We start from the raw sequence: 19,060 nt of genomic DNA, 5'->3' as shown, positions 1-19,060 counted from the left end.
TCTTGGATGGAACATCTGAAAACCCCTGTCTGTAGTAAATATAACTTGTGTTTTGTTGCTGTGCTCAGTTTGCTATGGTGTATGACTTTTTACAGCAACCTCCCCTTGTTAGTGAGTTTAGCTTTTCTTCACCCAAATGTTACATATTAAGTTGATGATAATTAGCACCTGCTTGATATAATTCTTTAATCATACACCTAACTATATGTTAACTTACTTTGCATTTTATTCAAAAACATTTTACCTTTACAGCATTTTTTCACACCTGCTTAAAAATGTCGTATTGTACACTTTATATATATGGCAATATCAGGAGGTTTAATTGTCTACCTCTACCGCAACTTCCACTTTAGTGAATAGACCCCACTGTGTTTCAAAAATTATTGTCGATAATGATAGTTTTATGTACTTAAATGTCACTTAAAATAATACCGTAAAAATGTATAAACAGCATTTATAATACATGTCATGAAGGTCCCTGTAGTTCAGCTCACAAGTAGCAGCCCATATGAATGAATGATGTGCTTGCAACTAATAATCCAGATAAGTTTTTTTGTCTTAAATCAGCTGAAATGGCATGTATTGCTGCAATGGCGATAACTTGAAAGGGCTGAACTGCATTTTAGCCAATAGGAATGTTTTTCAGTGGGTTGCTTCTGACCCTTAACAGTTTAAAAGAGTAGCAAATGCTACCATACAGCACACACTTGTCTTCAGTTTCCAGTGGAAGTCAATCTAAATCTCACCAGTTCCCATCTCCAAGATGACTCTGAGCAGCAGCGAGAGATCCGCAATTGTTTCCCTTTGGGGCAAGATCGCTCCTAATGCCAGCGCCCTGGGAGCTGAAGCTTTGGAGAGGTATGTACATTTTTGTTACTGAACTGCTTTATATAATAAATAAACAATTAGTTAACTTTTTTATATTATTGTACTGAGTATTTTGCCACCAATTCAATAAGATATGTAATTCAAATTCAATAAACCAATAAAACAATCCAATATTATACAGTCAATTTCAGTATTTACATAGATATTTTCATTGCTACCAAGTACAATTATAGATTTAGTTAGAGAGAAAATAGTTCTTTGGTTAAAAAATATAATCATAATAGATTATAGATTATGACTTCACATAAAACACATTCTTTATTTTTTTTAAATGTCCTTATTGGTTGGAGAAGTGTAGTCAAACATGTTTGTATCAATGTGCATTATGACATCAATCATATCGAATACAAGCAGCTGCAATAATAAGAGTAAAGACAATCATATATGAAAAGTTGATGGAAGTAATATTGCTGGCATCTCTCTTCTAGACTTTTCCTGAGCTTCCCTCAGACCAAAACATACTTCAGCCATTTTGACCTGAGCCATGGCTCTGCTGACCTCCTCAACCACGGAGGAAAAGTTGTGAATGCCCTGGGAGAAGCCGCCAAGCACCTGGACAACCTTTCAGGCTCCCTGTCAACCCTCAGTGACCTGCATGCCTACAACCTGAGAGTGGATCCAGGAAACTTCAAGGTGAGAAATCAGTTTTACATTAATGCATAATTAAACTGATTACTGCCTTTACATAATAGGACATGGGTCATTGACATTCCATTAATATAAAATGGTGCTAGCACATTATCTATACAGGCATACAGCCGATACTCTACATTTAAAGTGGGGTGTGAATGTATTCTAAATATCTGCTGCATTTTCTCTACAGTTGCTGTCTCAAACTATCCAAGTGACTCTGGCTGCTCACTTCCCTGAAGACTTCACACCCTCAGTCCAGGCTGCCTGGGACAAATTCATTGCTGAAGTAGCCGCTGTCTTGACCTCCAAGTACAGATAAATACACCAAGACAACAAGAATACATCTGTAATTACACCACCTTATGGGATGTTTACTGGAAACTTTGCGCACAAGTTTGTCATTATACTAAGGGGAAATTAAAGATCACATTCTAAATGTAACATTATGAGAAGGTTTAAATTTTTATGATTTTCCTTGTGATAATTAAAATGTTACTTACATACCTAAAACCTGTTTTTTGCATTTTTTAAAAAAAATTTCAAATAAACATTTTTTTAATAATCTTGTACATTGGTAAATTAGGTACATTGCTTTGTTGTATTCGGGGAGTACAAGACTACAAGACTAAAGATAATCAGGAGATTGCGGGAGAAGTGGAGTTGGGGACAAGGCCTTGGATCTTTAACTAACTAATGGACAAAAAATTAATGAGGTTGTTATTGTTACATTATTTTAAAAAGTAACCAAAAATCAGCCATGTTGTTATACAGTATGGGAAATACCCATAAGTGGATCCAAATTCTGGGCAGGACAATCTTCTTATAATTTGGAAACTGCATATAGTATCAGGATTTTGTAAGCATCTTGGTATACAGCTGAACTTCTGGAGCACTATCGGTGCCTAACATACTTGTCGACATTACAGCTCTATGGATTTAAGAAACATTTACATGTGCATTATGCCCAAACATCTCCACTTTAGTCTCATGTGTCGAAAGGACATTTTTCCAGAAGTCTGGTGGTTTGTTTAGATGCTACTTTGCAAACCTGAGCTGTGCTGCCATGCTGCTATGCCATGCTGTGGCACAGTTAGGCTGTCTTAAGGGTAGCAGTGGCACAGTCAGGCTGTTTTAGTGGCAGAGGCCTACCACATCAATGTCTGGCTTAGGGTATAATAATAGGAGTTATGCTGACAAAACAGGTAAGTGGCACTTGGGACCAGTCTTGACTGGCAATACGGCTGAAAAGCCCTCAGACAGGGCACACGGCTGAGAAGCCCTCAGATATGGCACGCGGCTGGAAAGCCCTTGCACAGGGCACACGGCAGGGCACTGGGCACACGGCAGGGGGTCCTCACACATGGCACTGGGCACACAGCAGGGTACCGGACACACGGCATGGAGCCCTTGGACAGGGCACATGCTAGGGAGCCCTCAGGCAGAGCACACTTAGTCGGGCAAGCCGGGTCAGAACCAGAAAGATGAAACAACGCCAAATCGGAATCCAGGAGCAGGGTCGGAACAAGCCAGGTGAAAATGGGTAGAATACAGCAGGGAACAGCACAGGGCCAGGAAGTAGAAAAACAGCAAAGCTGAATACACTTGACAGGCGCATAGTTAAATTGTGCCCCAGGATGACCGTACCATACCCAATGAAGACGCACACACTTTATTAGATGCAAATACAAATTTAACACAGTTAAAACATAGATAACAGATTTCCCCTTTATTAACAATGGCAATGAACCCCCATAATAAACACATTAACCGTATAACAATGGCACCAACACATACCAGGTGCCTCCACATTAACATACAAAGACACCCCTCCAGACTGTTTAACCAAAAATAAACCATGTAGGGGCATACCGAGACACCCCTACACTACCAAATTAACCAAATAACCAATGAAGGGGCATACCGAGACACCCCTACACCACCCCAGGTTCTGAGCCACAGGCCAGCTCGAAACCTACCAAACTAACTTGAACCAAGTCAAATTAGTAAAACCAAACAAAAAATCCACTGTACCAAACAATAATCCCAAACTATCCCCGCCACAGGCCAGACCTTGACCCTCTCAAGCCATCTGAGCCCCACCACACCGAAAAAACAGAGCTTGGGTTAACGCGTCCTGAAAACCCAAATTAAAAAAATTCAGGCCCACATCCGTTAGGTGGACCCCATCTTCCCGAAAATAACCAAGCAACAAGGACTCAAGCTCCCAATGCCGTATTACCAGGCCCCTGCATCACCTGATAAAGCTTGCTATGAGCTTATTCACTTTACCTTTACAACGAGGGAGGACAACCGCATCCCAAGCATGCCGCTAGTTCAACCTCGAAAACCATCTCCGACCACAACACCAAAACTCCCAGAACCAACTCCTGCAACCTCTCAACATCCATCATCATTCGCCAAACCAATTCCCGCTGGGGAACCCGCTCCACCCGTAAGAGCCACCAAAGTTCCTCACAGACGTCAAATACCGGGTAAAATGTGCAATACCTTCTTCAACACCTGGACCGATGCTGGACGCCTAGCATCCCCCAGACCAACCTTCCTCCGAAAACCTTTCAAAGCCTTAGTGTGATCCTTCCAACCATTAGGTGTTAACAAAAACATATTACGCCATATGCAAAACATCCAGCTGCTCTGCAGCAGTACTAACAGAACCAGCCTATTCCATTCCTCCCAAACCTTACCACATGCGGACCACGTTACCGGTGCCAACAACGCCCTTATGCCTCCAGCAAGCAACTGGTTCCTAATTGCCACATCTCGTCCGGACAAACAAAACCTGAGTCCCGAACCGCAGAACCGCTCCCACTGAACATGCTTAGCTCTAAACACCACATTAAAAGACATAGAGAAAAATACCACTTTCTTATCCCGAAAGAAATCCTCCCATAGTGACAAAGCTACCAGAAAGAATTCCAAAACTGCTAAGTTGTGCATGAGCACACCACTTGCCCTATGAAAAAACACTTTCCCGTTGAAATGTTCCAAAAACACATCCCAAACTTCCAAATCCGCTTTCATAGCTGACGAAATCCGCATAAAATGATGCACAACCTTCACACCTGAAGTTGCCCTAGACAAACTCCTAATGAAAATCCTGCCCATAGGTATTGCCCGATTCAATATCCGCCTTGACAGCTTGACAGCCTGGTCAAATGATGCATAGGAGACAGAACACAACACCCCATCAATATCGTAATTTACCGATAAACCCCTCGGGTACGATAGGTGATGAATCAACCTATACTTCCCGCCTCCTTAGGCACAACGCCTAAGTGACAACCCTAAATTATCCAGAGGGGGGCGAACAAAAGGTCCTGCCATCCTACCCAAAGAGACCTCTTTAGCTAACTTTTCCCTCACCACCTCTGGAAACTCCAAAACCGATTTCAAATTACAACTACAACTTTGAACCTGCTGAACACAAAACGGAATATAAAAACCAGAACGAAAACCCCCAAGCAACAACCTGGCCGCTTTGCGATCACTGTAGCGACTTAGCCAGGGGAGCATCGCGTTTAACCTCACTGGCGTTAGCCGCAGAGGAAGCGGCCCCTGACCCAGACGCAGCAGATCCTGTGACTCCACTTGATTTACCCTTCTTAAAACATCTGGCAAGTATATGGTAACCCCCACAACTGGAGCATTCATGCTTGAATTTACAGCCATTAAACAGCCAGCAGAAACCTTTCTTGTTACTAGCCGCCATGGAAACATGTCCTCCCACACCAGCCCCTGGCTGAAAGGGCTGCGGCTTCTGCGCCATCATAAGCTTCATCCATAATGGCAGGTCCATTTGGTCCCACCGCATACCTGGATTAGCCGACAACCGCTGCCTAAACTGCTCGTCATATTTCCACCATGATAAACCCCCATAAATTCTATATGCTTCCAAATACCATCCAAGTAACACAAAAGAGGAGAGTGTAAGTTAGGGGCCTTCTCCCCAATAACACTAGCCAACATACACCCTCAACCAATTTCCAAACGACTTGGGAATCTTTCTATACCGTTTTTTCTTTTCTTCCTCCTCTTTTTAGCATGCTTCTTATTCTCCTCCTTCAAATCAAGAAACTCCTTTAACGGCAACAGAGAGAAAATTTCTACAAACTCCCCTTTCTAAATCTTATCTTTAACTTCCTGCTTAGGATGGACCCCCAAAGGACCAGCAAAAGAAACATAGGCATTCTGCCTAGCCGAATCAGGAATTCCACCTACTAACTCTGCCCTCTCAACACTAACCTCTGAAGAGCTGACACCAACTGCTGACACCTCACCACTAGAAACACCCTCAACTTCTGGAACCACCACAGAACTAACTGCTCCCTGCTCGGAGCCCGCCGAAGACCAAACCTGACTACAACCTGACCCACTATGGGACCTCTTCGGCAGAGACCCCGACAAACTCTTCCAACCATACAACAAAATTTGAGTATTAACCAAAGTTTGTAACTCACCACCAGAACCTCCGGCTGTAGCGCCTGGCCCCAAGGCTGCCTCCTGACCACTGCCTTCTCGTGAATCATCCGGCAAGGCCGCACTCCTATCACTCCCAGCCGCTGCAGCTGGACATCCCCGTTGGGTCGGATGAGTCACTCTCCTCGGACTGCCTAACAGGAATCCTAGATCTAAAACGACTAGTACCCCCACCCTCCCTCACAGGGCTCCCACTAGGAGATCTAGACCTAATAAAAGAACGACCTAAACCCCTACCTAACTTCACTGACCAGTCAAGAACCCCTTCTCCCTCCCCGAAAAAAACAACATCCTGAGTCCATGGCCTTCAAAAATCCAAAGTGCGGCCCCGCGGCCCACCTGTGATCCGCCTGCTACCTCAGAAGGTCTAGCATCCAGCTTGCAACACCGCACCCAACCCAACGATGCGGCCACCAACGCCGTGACAGCACCACAAGGTCGCCCGTGGCCTATTGTCCAGCTCCCATCATCCTCAGTCAGCTATTTGGTCGCAGAAACAGTAACTCCCCTGGTCTGAAGGCGTGTTGTAAACGCCCTGGGGCCACAGATAACCCTCTCCGCTGCAGACCACACGGCGCCCTTGCCGCACCGCTCCCTCGAATACCAGCTCCGCTGCGTCCTCCAGGGCTCAATTGTTCCGGAGGCCTCGTGCGCCCAACAGGCCGTCCAGATGAAGGGATCGCCCGACATCCAGCACGAGAGCAAGCCGCTCCCTAAGCCATTCGGTACCTCGCTCCCGCGTAGCCATCCTAATTCCTTCCAAAAGCTCCTCAATGTCTCACTCCAGTTAAGTGACCGTTTACAAAATGGTTCTCACTTATATACCCTTGATATCAACCCCACCCATAACAAGATTGAACCAATTAAATCACTCCTTATGCACACCACCTAGCTCTGTCAAGGCCCACTCCACCTAAGCTGCTCTGCTCCATGGGCTTCAACAATGCGAAGGCCGAGACTGAAGGGCAGAGCAGGTACATTAGGGCAGGGCTACACCCAGCTAACTTGGCTCAGCTGAAATAAATTGTAGTGGGTGCTCCAAAGAGGGAAGGGTGGCCGCCAGTGGCTGCAGATAGGTATCACTATTACATAGTCCAGGCTGGCAGGGTGGAATCCTGACAGTGGTAGTGGTTTTTTTTCACACACATTGTACTTCAGGTATGTACAGCTGTGGTATTTATCACTGCCAAAAAACACTCTAATAACATCTCCTGAGTATAGTGATACCACCCATGAATAGGTTTGTCAGGTTGTTTAGGAGGTATGCATTTTGCAATTCTAAATTTTAAACTGACCAAATCAATTTACTCCCATGAAACCATATATTGAAAACTAGACACCCGTGAAATTTATCCTGTAACTGATCTCGGTAGCATAAATGGATAAATCCACTTAAGTCAGCTGTAGGTTGGCCCCTAGACCCCTCCAGGAGCCCAGGGCACAGAGGCTTCTGAGGATAGCAGAGTCATCTTTGTCGTTGTGAATCTTTTTTTTTAAAGGCTCATTTTTTTCCTTTACACAAATAACCCTCTGCCTCTGAATTGGTTCCCTTTTTTGTATAATAAATCATTTCCCTTCCTGGTCTTCCAGGTGGGTGCAACTTATGGCACTTTCTGGGTCTTTGGCCTTTTCATCTGCTTGTTATCCCCAAACTAATGGATCCTGAACAAAACTAACTAGTCTTAGCAGTTTATCCTGCTGCTTGCGGGGAATCACCAGGCTGACTAGCCTCAACTTCTAACTTGGGTATAATTCACCAGGAGTAAAGGCTTTTCTAATTATGGCTACCACCCCTCTTCTGCCATTCTCATTTAATGAAACCTCAGGGTTCCTGCAGGGAATCATTATACTACCCAGTTGCCAGCATCTGTGCTATACGAATAGCAGGCAAATTGTCACCCAGACCTGGCTCCTTCGGACTCCATTGGAGTGTGGCTGTTGACCAAAATCATCAAACTCAAAGTTCCTTCTATGAGGCTTGCTCCTTGTTAAATTGGATTCGAGACCCTTTTGAGTCTTTTGTTGAATTAACCCTGCGTCTTATGAATTACTTCTTCCTTCATATACCCTGTGTTTTACGTCTTTTGTTGCTCAAGACCCTTACCTGTAAAAAATTTACTAAGAAAACTCCCCCTCCTAAACCTGTAAGGGTGGATTCTCATGTTGAATACAAACTGTAGGCCATTCTGGACTTCCAAAAAGTTAGGAATTCTATTGAGTACCTAGTACACTGTAAGGGATATGGTTTAAAAGAAGGTCAAGGGTCTCTGCGAGTGACTTGCATGCCCCAGCAGGGCTGCTGCGAACATTTTGTCATCATACATAAAAACTCATTTTGATGCCCCCTTGCCTCAACCCCTTGTCGCATAAGCACATCATACCCCTCCTGTTTGACAGCACCTAGATTGCAGGCATAGACCATTGGTAGCACACCTCAAGGCCAGCCCTGGCACCCATAGTGCATCCACATAACAGCCCAAAGGACTTGCCCCAGCAACCAGATATCCTTCATTCTCTCCAATTTCTTCCTTTCTTCTCAATATCTCCTCTTGTCTTATTTCTCTTTATCATTCCTCTTTATCTTTCTTCATCTTTATTTCTCCTCTTCTTTCTATCTACCTCACTCTTTTTCCCCTCTCTCCTCTTTCTGCTTATCTCTCCTGCTCGTTCTCTTTCTCTCTATTTCCCCCCTACCTCTTCACTTTATCTTTTATATATCTCACTTATATTGATCCCCATTCTCATTAGCTCTCTTTTCTTTCCTATTGCTCCAATTTCTCTGTCTCTTCTCCCATCTCTATATATTAATTTTGCCATTAACCCTTTCTCTCTATCTCTCATCTTTCCCTTTTCTCTTTATCTCTCCCCTCCTTCATCTCCTTTCGCTTTACCCCCCTCTTTATCCACATCTCTCCTCCTTCTCATTATCTCTCACTTTCTTAACTATCTCCCCATTCTTGTTTTCTCTGCAACTTTTTCCCATGTCTAATTCTCATTATGTCTCTTTCTTCTCATCTCTTTTCTTTCTTATTAGTTCCCCCTTATGTCCATCTCTCTCCATTTTTCCCCTCGTTATCTCTCCCATATATCTTTCTCTTTATCTGTCCATTTTCTTACTATCTCTTCCCTTTCTGACTATATATATATATATATATATATATCTCCCCTTTCTACCCATCACTTACCTTACTGGGTCCTGTGGTGGGGGAGCGAGGCCTCTGCCTCACTGCTTTGTCATGGCTTCAATGCTGAGCTAGGAGCAGACACATACACACAGCTCACTTACCCTGCGAGTGGCCACGCTCAGGGCCAGATTAATGTAGGGGCTGATTAAGCTGCAGCTCCAGGCCCCTACCTGAAAATAGGCCCAGTTGGGACCAGATTGGCCCAATGGGCAACCAGACATTTCCTGCTGGGCCAGCCGGTCTGGGGACTGGTGGAGAACCAAAGTCGCACAACTGTCAGGGCCGTCATTGACACGGGGCAACCGCTGCCTACCCGTGCGTCTCTTGTACGTCCAAGGGGATGCAGGAATACAGTGGAGTCACGTTACGTTACATGACCCTGCTGCATTTCTGCTTCCCCTGGCTGATAAAAGAAAAGTTGTTCGGACAGAGTGCAAATAACCCAGATGTAAGCAGCAGACCCCTATGAATGACAAATCTGCACTTCAGGTAAGGTGTTGGGGCGGTATGAATGAGTATGTTGTCAGATATTTTATGATAGAAAACATGTATTCCATATATTCTGTACTTTACATGAACACAAAATGGAGTCAGAGCCATTTTATTTTACTTAATTATGTAGTGATTATTTCTTTTTGTTCTTCTGTCAGATATTCTTCAGGAATGAGACCTATTACATGATTTTGAAATCCAAAAGTATAATATTCTGAATCCAATGCCAAACCTACAACAGTACCTTTGGATAAGGTAATATTATGAGGTGCAATGTTGTTTATAACAACATAAATAGGGTTTCCATGAATATTTACCATTGGTGTAGGTGTTACCATGACACCTAGCTGCTGCATCCGGTTGGATAAACAGATAAATGCATTAGGATTTCTCAATCTCTGGCCTTTCTTAACCTGTATGGGTAGAAGAAAGTTACTACTCCCTTGTGGAATGGTTACATCTTCAGGAACTTGAACGCTGACTGCATATGGCAATAACTGTGCCGATTTCAGTGCTTCATCTTCATCCTGAAATTCACAAGGATCGCCTTTTAACCTGGTCCACAGATTAGAATTAATCAGATCCAGATGGATAGCAAAGCGATGTATGACATCATTGCCCATATAAATCTGGTAACGAGGTTCGTCCAACACCAGAAACAAATGTTTGGCTGTCTTATTTCCAATAGAAATGGATAATAAACATTTTGCAATAATATTATGGCTATCCGATTCGCCGTCCAGATTATGGATCCACCTGTCTTGGGGAGAAAGGTACCGGATCATTTTAGGATTAGCGATCTGTTTTAACAGACTTTTGCTGATATAGCTGTTTTCAATCTCCAAGTTTAGCTTGGCATTCTTACTTCTCCCTAGATCATTCACTTGAACAGAAAAAAATAAATTGTTATTAACCCTTTCAAGTTTGTCAAGGAATTGAACATGACCTGCTGATTCCACAGATTCCACATAATTCCTGTGAAGAGAAATGGTTAAAACATCGCCTTCCAGAGATACATTTCGGATCCTCTCTGGTTGAACTTTTATGGAATGATCATCTGCAGGGGAAATAAAATCATTAACCTGCAAAACAGTAACATCAGATGACTGACTATTCCTAAAATAAATTTCAATTGAGTCCGGCCTTTCCTCAATCACATGGCAATTACGCCTGGATTGCTGATGAGACTTATCATATGGAATGGGTATTTTGGCTTGTGACCATATAACCCATTCACGCAATCTATGATTACATTAAGTCTTCTGAGTAGATCTATACCCAGAATCAATCGGTCATAGGGGAGATTTACCACTATTACCGGGTGTCTCAAGGTCTTATTACCTATGGTAAATTTTAACCAGGTAGAACCTAAGACATGAAGAGAATTACCTCCAACACTCAGTAGAGTATTTGGAAAGTCTCTTAGCTTCGGCTTTTCTGCTGCTAAGTCCATTACCTTCTGAAAGTACACATTTGACAATATAGTTGCCTGTGACCCAGTGTCAATTAACCCCATGAAGGGTTGTGGCAATGAATCCTGTACATTTACAGAAACATAATATCTTCCTTCATATTCTTCTAGTTCACATAAGAACTTAGAATGTGTCAGCATATCACTTGTCTTCCATACATTACCTGTCACGGCAGTAGTTCCAACCTGTACTGATGTGTGCGCACTCTTACCCACTAGTTCTTTCTTCTCAGGAACGTCTTGAGCATTCAAGCTGTTACTAGCGGTTGGCATCTCATCGGTTAACTCCTTCAGAGCCGGTTCCTGGGAACTAGGTGCTTTTAAAGACAAATTAGCTTGTGGACTCATTTGGTCAGGCTGCAATATAGAAGACAAAGTTACAGACACGTCCCCCCTAGCCAAAAGTGGAGGGACCACATAGGTTTTACCATCATTATTAACATAATCATCTGATAGATGATGAGGATCTGGAAGTAAAACAGGGTTAGGAATTATATCATCTGATAACCATCCCTGCATTGCCACATCGGCTTTAACTTCGTTATGATCTATTGCGGGGGAGCTGGCATTGTGACAGGACCTGCCCCTAAAAAAGAATTGGTGGTCGCTGTAGCCATAGTTTGACTTAATTTAGTCATTTGCTCCGTTAACAATTTCATTTGGTCACTCATTTGATTGACATGATGACGAAAATTGTTTTTCCCATTCCTATACTGCCTATTAGGTTTGGAGTTATTTGGCTGAGGCTGTTGGGAGTTATCAGACTCAGACTGACTGGATCTGTCCCTATTAGTCCTGTAAAATTTCCTCCTTGCCTGAGGGTTTTTCTTCCACTGGGAATTACCCTTCCTCCACTGTGGATTCTTTTTGGCAGTAGGACTTTTTCCTTTGTTATCCTGGGATTCCACATTAGGAGTTTTAGGCCTGACAACAGGTGAGGCTGCAGCCGATTCCTGTTTCTGAGGTTTTGGGGATTTAACCACCTCAGCATAGCTTCTCTTTTTCTGAGATTCTAATCCCAGATGGGCTTGGGTTTCTGCCACCTCTTGTCCATGAAATTTCTGACTCTTTTTATCAGGCAAATCATCATTGGCATGCAATACTGTATACAGTGTCATGCATTCATTAACAAGCCAGTCTAATGAGCAATCGCTATCATAATCTCTAGCAAGATTTGTCCGAATTGGAGAAGGCATTGCATAGAAGAAAAGATCACGAAATTCTCGAGAATCATATCTGGGCTTACGTTCTGTAAGAGAATAAGCGTTCTTTAGAACAGTTAAAAACTCTCTAGGACTTTGGTGAGGCCTACATTTGAGATTATACACAGCCTTCTTAGCGGCTGAGACAGTTTTATACTGTCCAAACTCAATCTTAATCTCATATTTCATTTTAGACCAAGAAAGTCTCCTTAAGGAATTTAATTACCTTAGGGGCATCATAGACAGGTACGGGTAATTTCTTAGTACCCTTTACTGCTCCTTTAAAGTTACGGGAGCGCCCGTCTGATCTGTGTGTTCTGGCCGTATTGGCACCTTGTAACATCACAGAGGGTTCACCTGAAACATGACCTTCTGAATAAACGGAAGATTCACTATCACTTTTATCACTCTCCTGATTTTCATCAGAATCAGAGGAATCGCGTGTATCAGACAATGTAACCTTCTGATTCCGCTGTGATTGGACAGAAACCACCTGGTTAACCTGTTCTTGTAGAGTTTGTAATTGCTTACTTATGCTCAGAACAGTAGACTCTGTTACGGTGGTGTGGGTTTTAACCCCTTCATCACCTTCACCATACAAAGATAGCTTAGGCATTTGCACACTATCCTGTTTGGAGACTAGACACTTCTTTTTGGAGACTAGACATTTCTTTTTCTCTAGTTTCACGATCTCGCAACAACCGAGAAGCCAATACAAAGAAATAGGGCCAGGATGAAAAGATTAACCCTTCTCGCTCCTTCTGATGTTTGAACAATAGCATTCAAATGTCCAACCAAAGGTGATCCTTCAGACCATTCATTTGTTAGGGTCATTTGTACTTCATCCTTAAGGGATTGGAGCCACTTGATTTTCATATTTTTATGATAACCTCTCATAATATCCTGTTTAACCTTAGTAACATGTACCAGCATTTGTGCTTTAGACATCAAAACATCTTCATCAGAAGTAGCACTCGACTTGCTGGACACAGACATGTTTTATGCACTGATCAGTATGCACTACACAGTACCAGAAATACTGTGAAACAACAGAAACTCACAACAACTACCGTATATCAATAATTTGAATTATTTTACGTGAAATATCTCAGCAGTGCCTCCAATTATGTTAGGGATATTAATGAGACAAAATAGGCAAAACCAATATTTTATCACATACGCAAAATAACGACGCTACCAAATATTGTAGTACCACATCCACAATATTAATTTAAGGAGATACCCTATATTTTATCTCCGATCCTAAATCCTTTCAGATCGCTGAAAATTATAATTCAAATCAGATATATATCACCAAGATAGTCAATCAAAAATATTTATTGTAAATACAATTTATAATATCTATATATGAGTCAAACAGTGCATAATATAAAACACAAAGTTCTTAAAACATGTCAAAAATGAATCAATTTAAATACAGTATATTATCGATAGTTATCAATATGAGTTACTACTTTATGAATCTAACACACAATTAATTTCCATCCCACTCAGCAACCAAAAATTGATAATCAGGGCAGTAATAAAGATATCACTATCTCTCTAATATTAGTTCAACTAATATAACAAATTAAAAATAATTTAATTGTGTCTAAGAGTATTAGCAAATTTTTTTTTCTTTTTATTAAAGACATAAGCTTTTAAAGACATAGCTTATTATCAAAGCCTCCACCTCTTGATTGGAATTCTCCAATCATAACGGTGGGTTTTACCCATTATAATTAGGATTTCTACTCATATTTACACCGTTGTAATTTCTTAATTTACCTGTGAGAGATGCTCTGGTCTAAGAATTAACTTAAAACCATTACATATGTGTTTGGAATTTATCCTTGGTCACCCTAATCGCCAAATGTTACTTCCTAGATAGTAACTCAGGTCTTGGTAGTCTTCCCATGTATCCCCCATTCCAAGTTACATTTCTAAAGATATGCAGTGTCTACTCCTTAACTTTCTCATGGAAGATAACATTAATTGTATTATATATACGCTGAAACATCATTATACATGAATACTCCTTTGTTCTCAATTATAGAGGGAACAAGAACAAAAAGAAATAATCACTACATAATTAAGTAAAATAAAATGGCTCTGACTCCATTTTGTGTTCATGTAAAGTACAGAATATATGGAATACATGTTTTCTATCATAAAATATCTGACAATGTGTAAGTGACCAAAGTGTCCTCCACCTACCTCCTCTATAGTCTATCTCCTAGGGGGAGCAAGCATTTCTCAGCATTGAGTAGACTATTAATTCTGACCAAATCCTCATTTTGCAGAAATGTAGCCTCTGACTTGCAAGGAACCTCTACCATGCTTCAATGTTGTCTGCAAAAATTTGCTCTCCAGCCCTTTGGGGAACAAACTGCCAGTCCAGAGCACCACCTGCCATTTTTCTGCACCCCAGTTCTTGTTGAATAATTGAGTCGCTTTGTTTCCATGTGAGAGGTATGGGTTTTTGGCTCCAAGTCTGCCATGAGGACGACTTCTGACCAGGCGTCTCTGGATAGTAGATGGGTTTACCAGCATCCTACTATTTTTTTTGTTAATGCTGAGCTGATGGCACTGCTGGACATCTCTGATTGCAAAGGGAGCTAAACATATATATCTTTTATCTGCTCCACTAATTTTCTTTTTAACGTCCCTTTTTTCGTGCTAGTACCCAGCTTCCTGGGAGTTGAGTGCAGAACAATTTTTTCTTTTTTACGGCACTAATTCTCTTTGTCTGACATCTACAGTCCTTAATATTGCCTGCTTCTTTTGTGCTTCTTCAAAAGATCTTGGATAGAACATCTGAAAACCCCTGTCTGTAGTAAATCTAACTTGTGTTTTGTTGCTGTTCTCAGTTTGCTATGGTGTATGACTTTTTACAGCAACCTCCCCTTGTTAGTGACTTTAGCTTTTCTTCACCCAAATGTTACATATTAAGTTGGTGATAATTAGCACCTGCTTGATATAATTCATTGATCATACACCTAACTATATGCTAAGTTAACTCACTTTGCAGTTTTTTCAAAAATCATTTTTTCACACCTGCCTAACAATTTTGTATATTTTGTATATATGGCAATATTAAGAGGTTTCTCTGCTGCAACTTCTACTTTAGTGAATAGACCCCAATGCGCTTCAAAAATATTCGCTAATAATGATAGTTTTATGTACTTAAATGTAACTTAAAATAATACCATAAAAATGTATAAACAGCATTTAAAATACATGTCATGAAAGTCCCTGTAGTTCAGCTCACAAGCAGCGGCCCATATGAATGATTGATGTGCTTGCAACTAATAATCCAGATAAGTTTTTTGTCTTAAGTCAGCTGAAATGGCATGTATTGCTGCAATGGCGATAACTTGAAAGGGCTGAACTGCATTTTAGCCAATAGGAATGTTTTTCAGTGGGTTGCTTGTGACCCTTAACAGTTTAAAAGAGTAGCAAATGCTACCATACAGCACACACTTGTCTTCAGTTTCCAGTGGAAGTCAATCTAAATCTCACCAGTTCCCATCTCCAAGATGACTCTGAGCAGCAGCGAGAGATCCGCAATTGTTTCCCTTTGGGGCAAGATCGCTCCTAATGCCAGCGCTCTGGGAGCTGAGGCTTTGGAGAGGTATGTACATTTTTGTTACTGAACTGCTTAAGTGTAAAATGTATTAAATAAACAATTAGTTTACTTTTTATATTATTGTACTGAGCATTTTGCCACCAATTCAAAAAGATATTTATCACCTTGCAAATTCGATAAACCAATAAAACAATGCAAAATATACAGTTAATTTCAGTATTTACATCTATATTTTCATGGCTACCAAGTACAATATACAATTTAAAATAGTAGTTCTTCTAAAATATAATCATAATAGATTAGACTTCACATAAAAAACCTATTTAATCAAAAACCTATGTAGTCAAACATGTTGGTATCAATCATATCGAATACAAGCAGCTGCAATAATAAAAGACAATCATATATGAAAGGTTGATGGAAGTAATATTGTTGACATCTCTCTTCTAGACTTTTCCTGAGCTTCCCTCAGACCAAGACATACTTCAGCCATTTTGACCTGAGCCATGGCTCTGCTGACCTCCTCAACCACGGAGGAAAAGTTGTGAATGCCCTGGGAGAGGCCGCCAAACACCTGGACAACCTTTCAGGCTCCCTGTCAACCCTCAGTGACCTGCATGCCTACAACCTGAGAGTGGATCCAGGAAACTTCAAGGTGAGAAATCAGTTTTACATGAATACATAATTAAACTAATTACTGCCTTTACATAATAGGACATGGGTCATTGACATTCCATTGATAAAAAGTGTTGCTAGGACATTATCTATACAGGCATACAGCTGATACTCTACATTTAAAGCGGTGCGGTGTAAATGTTTTCTGAATATTTGCTGCATTTTCTCTACAGTTGCTGTCTCAAACTATCCAAGTGACTCTGGCTGCTCACTTCCCTGAAGACTTCACACCCTCAGTCCAGGCTGCCTGGGACAAATTCATTGCTGAAGTAGCCGCTGTCTTGACCTCCAAGTACAGATAAATACACCAAGACAACAAGAATAATCTGTAATTACACCAATTTATGGGATGTTTACTGGAAACTATGTGCACAAGTTTGTCATTATACTAAGGGGAAATTAAAGATCACATTCTAAATGTAACATTATGAGAAGGTTTCAAGTTTTGTCACAATGTAATATGTTTTTACTTGTGATAATTAAAATGTTACTTACATCCCTACAACCTGTTTTTTGCATTTTTTTTTTAAATTTCAAATAAAAATTTTTTTATTAATCTTGTACAAAGTCCTTTCAACTAAATGTTTCTAGTGGTAACCCCAGTTATCAAGCCACACAACTGTGTCTCACTTTTTGTGACACATTCTTGATTTTTGAGCCCTGTCCCGTTGTCCCACTGAGCATCCCTAATGACCAGTGTTATCAAGCTGTTAAATTATCTGTTTTTTCCTGTAACATACCTCAAACCCACATGGTCACTGTAAGGGGTTCACCAAGAGAGCTGTAGTAACTCCCAGAGATCACCCACATGTATCCTCCTGTTGTCCCCTAAATCACTTCCAGCACCAGTCAGCATGCACACCTTGGAACCCTGCTATGTGTGACCCAATAAGTAGACACAACTACCTTGAATTGAGTACAGCAGGAACGAACAGTTTATTGTTGTAAAACATAGACTCATATACCCACAGAACTTAATTAACATAAATTAACATTGATAAACAGGTACATGTAGACAACCCAACCTTTAATCCCCTTTAGCTACTGAATCTCCCCCTGGCAGCCATCCTGTTAATGGGATTAGTTTACACAATGGAGTTCCTGTCTGTGCAATCTTTGTTTGGCAGCCAGGCTAGAGCCATCTCTGACTACCTTGGCAGGGCCGGCCCAAGGCAAAATGCTGCCTGGGGCGAATTTTAAAATGCCACCCCCCCCCTTATCTACCCTTTCTCTCCCTCTGTCCCTGCCCCCCCCCATTATCTACCCTTACCCCCCCCCTTGTACTTACCTTTCAGCAGTCCTGCGGCAAGTCTCCCTGTTCGGTCTCGGTGCACTGTGGATGATAGTTGGTACGAAGTGTTGTGTTTGTTTTTTTGCAAATTAGGCACTGTGCATTATGGCCAAACATCTCCACTTTAGTCTTATCTGTCCAGAGGACATTTTTCCAGAAGTCTTGTGGTTTGTTTAGACGCAACTTTGCAAAGCTAAGCTGTGCTGCCATGCTGCTATGCCATGCTGTGGCACAGGCAGGCTGTTTTAGGGACAGCAGTGGCACGGTCAGCCTGTTTTAGGAGCGGTGGTTGCACAGGCAGGCTGTTTTAGGGGCAGAGGCCTACTACGTCAATGTCTGACTTATTGTATAATGATAAGCATTATGCTGCACTACCATCAATGTCTGGCTCACTGTATAGTGATAGGAGTTATGCTGTACCATATCTATTCAGTAAATGTCATTTATTGAAATTTTTTTATAATAATGTATATTTTTCAGATTTCTAGTTTTTTCCAGGCTGGATATTATTTTGAGACAGGTAAGTGGCACAGGGGACCGGTCTTGACTGGCAATACGGCTGAGAAGCCGTCAGACAGGGTAAATGGCTGGGAAACTCTCGCATACAGCACACAGCTGGAAAGCCCTCAGACGGGACAGCAAGGTAGAATACAGCAAGGAACAGCACAGGGGCAGGAAGCAGAGAAACAGCAAAGCTGAATACGCTACAATGCAGAGGACCAGACTAAAGGGCAGAGCAGGTATATTTGGGCAGGGCTACAACCAAGATAATGTGGCTGAGCTGAAAGAAACTGTAGTGGGTGCTCCAAAAAGGGAAGGGTGGCCACTAGTGGCTGCAGATAGGCATGGCAGTAGGTATCACTATTACATGGCCCAGGCTTGCAGGGTGGAATCGTGTGGACAGTGGTAGTGTTTTTTTCACACACATTGTACTTCAGGTATGTACAGCTGTGGTATCTATCACTGCCAAAAAAAACACTCTAATAACATCTCCTGGGTATAGTGATACCACCCATGAATAGGTTTGTCAGGTTGCAAGGTATGCATTTTTCAGTTCAGAATTTTGGCATCTTTTAAACTGACCAAATCACTTTACTCCCATGAGTAAATACTTTTGAAAACTAGACACCACGTAAA

General features: G+C 41.7%; 2 protein-coding genes across 2 annotated transcripts; both read left to right on the top strand.

Annotated features, from left to right (window-relative positions):
• Nucleotides 1-699: 699 nt before the first annotated feature.
• Nucleotides 700-1,962, top strand: LOC128472491 (hemoglobin subunit alpha-3-like). The gene is made up of 3 exons (XM_053454367.1): nt 700-858; nt 1,317-1,521; nt 1,712-1,962. The coding sequence occupies exons 1-3, from the start codon at nt 764-766 to the stop codon at nt 1,838-1,840; spliced, it is 429 nt and encodes a 142-aa protein (XP_053310342.1). The 5' UTR covers nt 700-763; the 3' UTR covers nt 1,841-1,962.
• Nucleotides 1,963-15,841: 13,879 nt separating this feature from the next.
• LOC128472490 (hemoglobin subunit alpha-3-like) lies at nt 15,842-17,137 on the top strand. Its single transcript, XM_053454366.1, has 3 exons — nt 15,842-16,002; nt 16,408-16,612; nt 16,806-17,137. The coding sequence occupies exons 1-3, from the start codon at nt 15,908-15,910 to the stop codon at nt 16,932-16,934; spliced, it is 429 nt and encodes a 142-aa protein (XP_053310341.1). The 5' UTR covers nt 15,842-15,907; the 3' UTR covers nt 16,935-17,137.
• The last annotated feature ends 1,923 nt before the right edge of the window (nt 17,138-19,060 follow it).

The sequence above is a fragment of the Spea bombifrons genome, chromosome 2 (assembly GCF_027358695.1).
Source record: "Spea bombifrons isolate aSpeBom1 chromosome 2, aSpeBom1.2.pri, whole genome shotgun sequence".
NCBI lineage: Eukaryota > Metazoa > Chordata > Amphibia > Anura > Pelobatidae > Spea > Spea bombifrons.
Note: the sequence above shows the minus strand (reverse complement) of the source record. Positions and strands in the feature narration are given on the sequence as shown.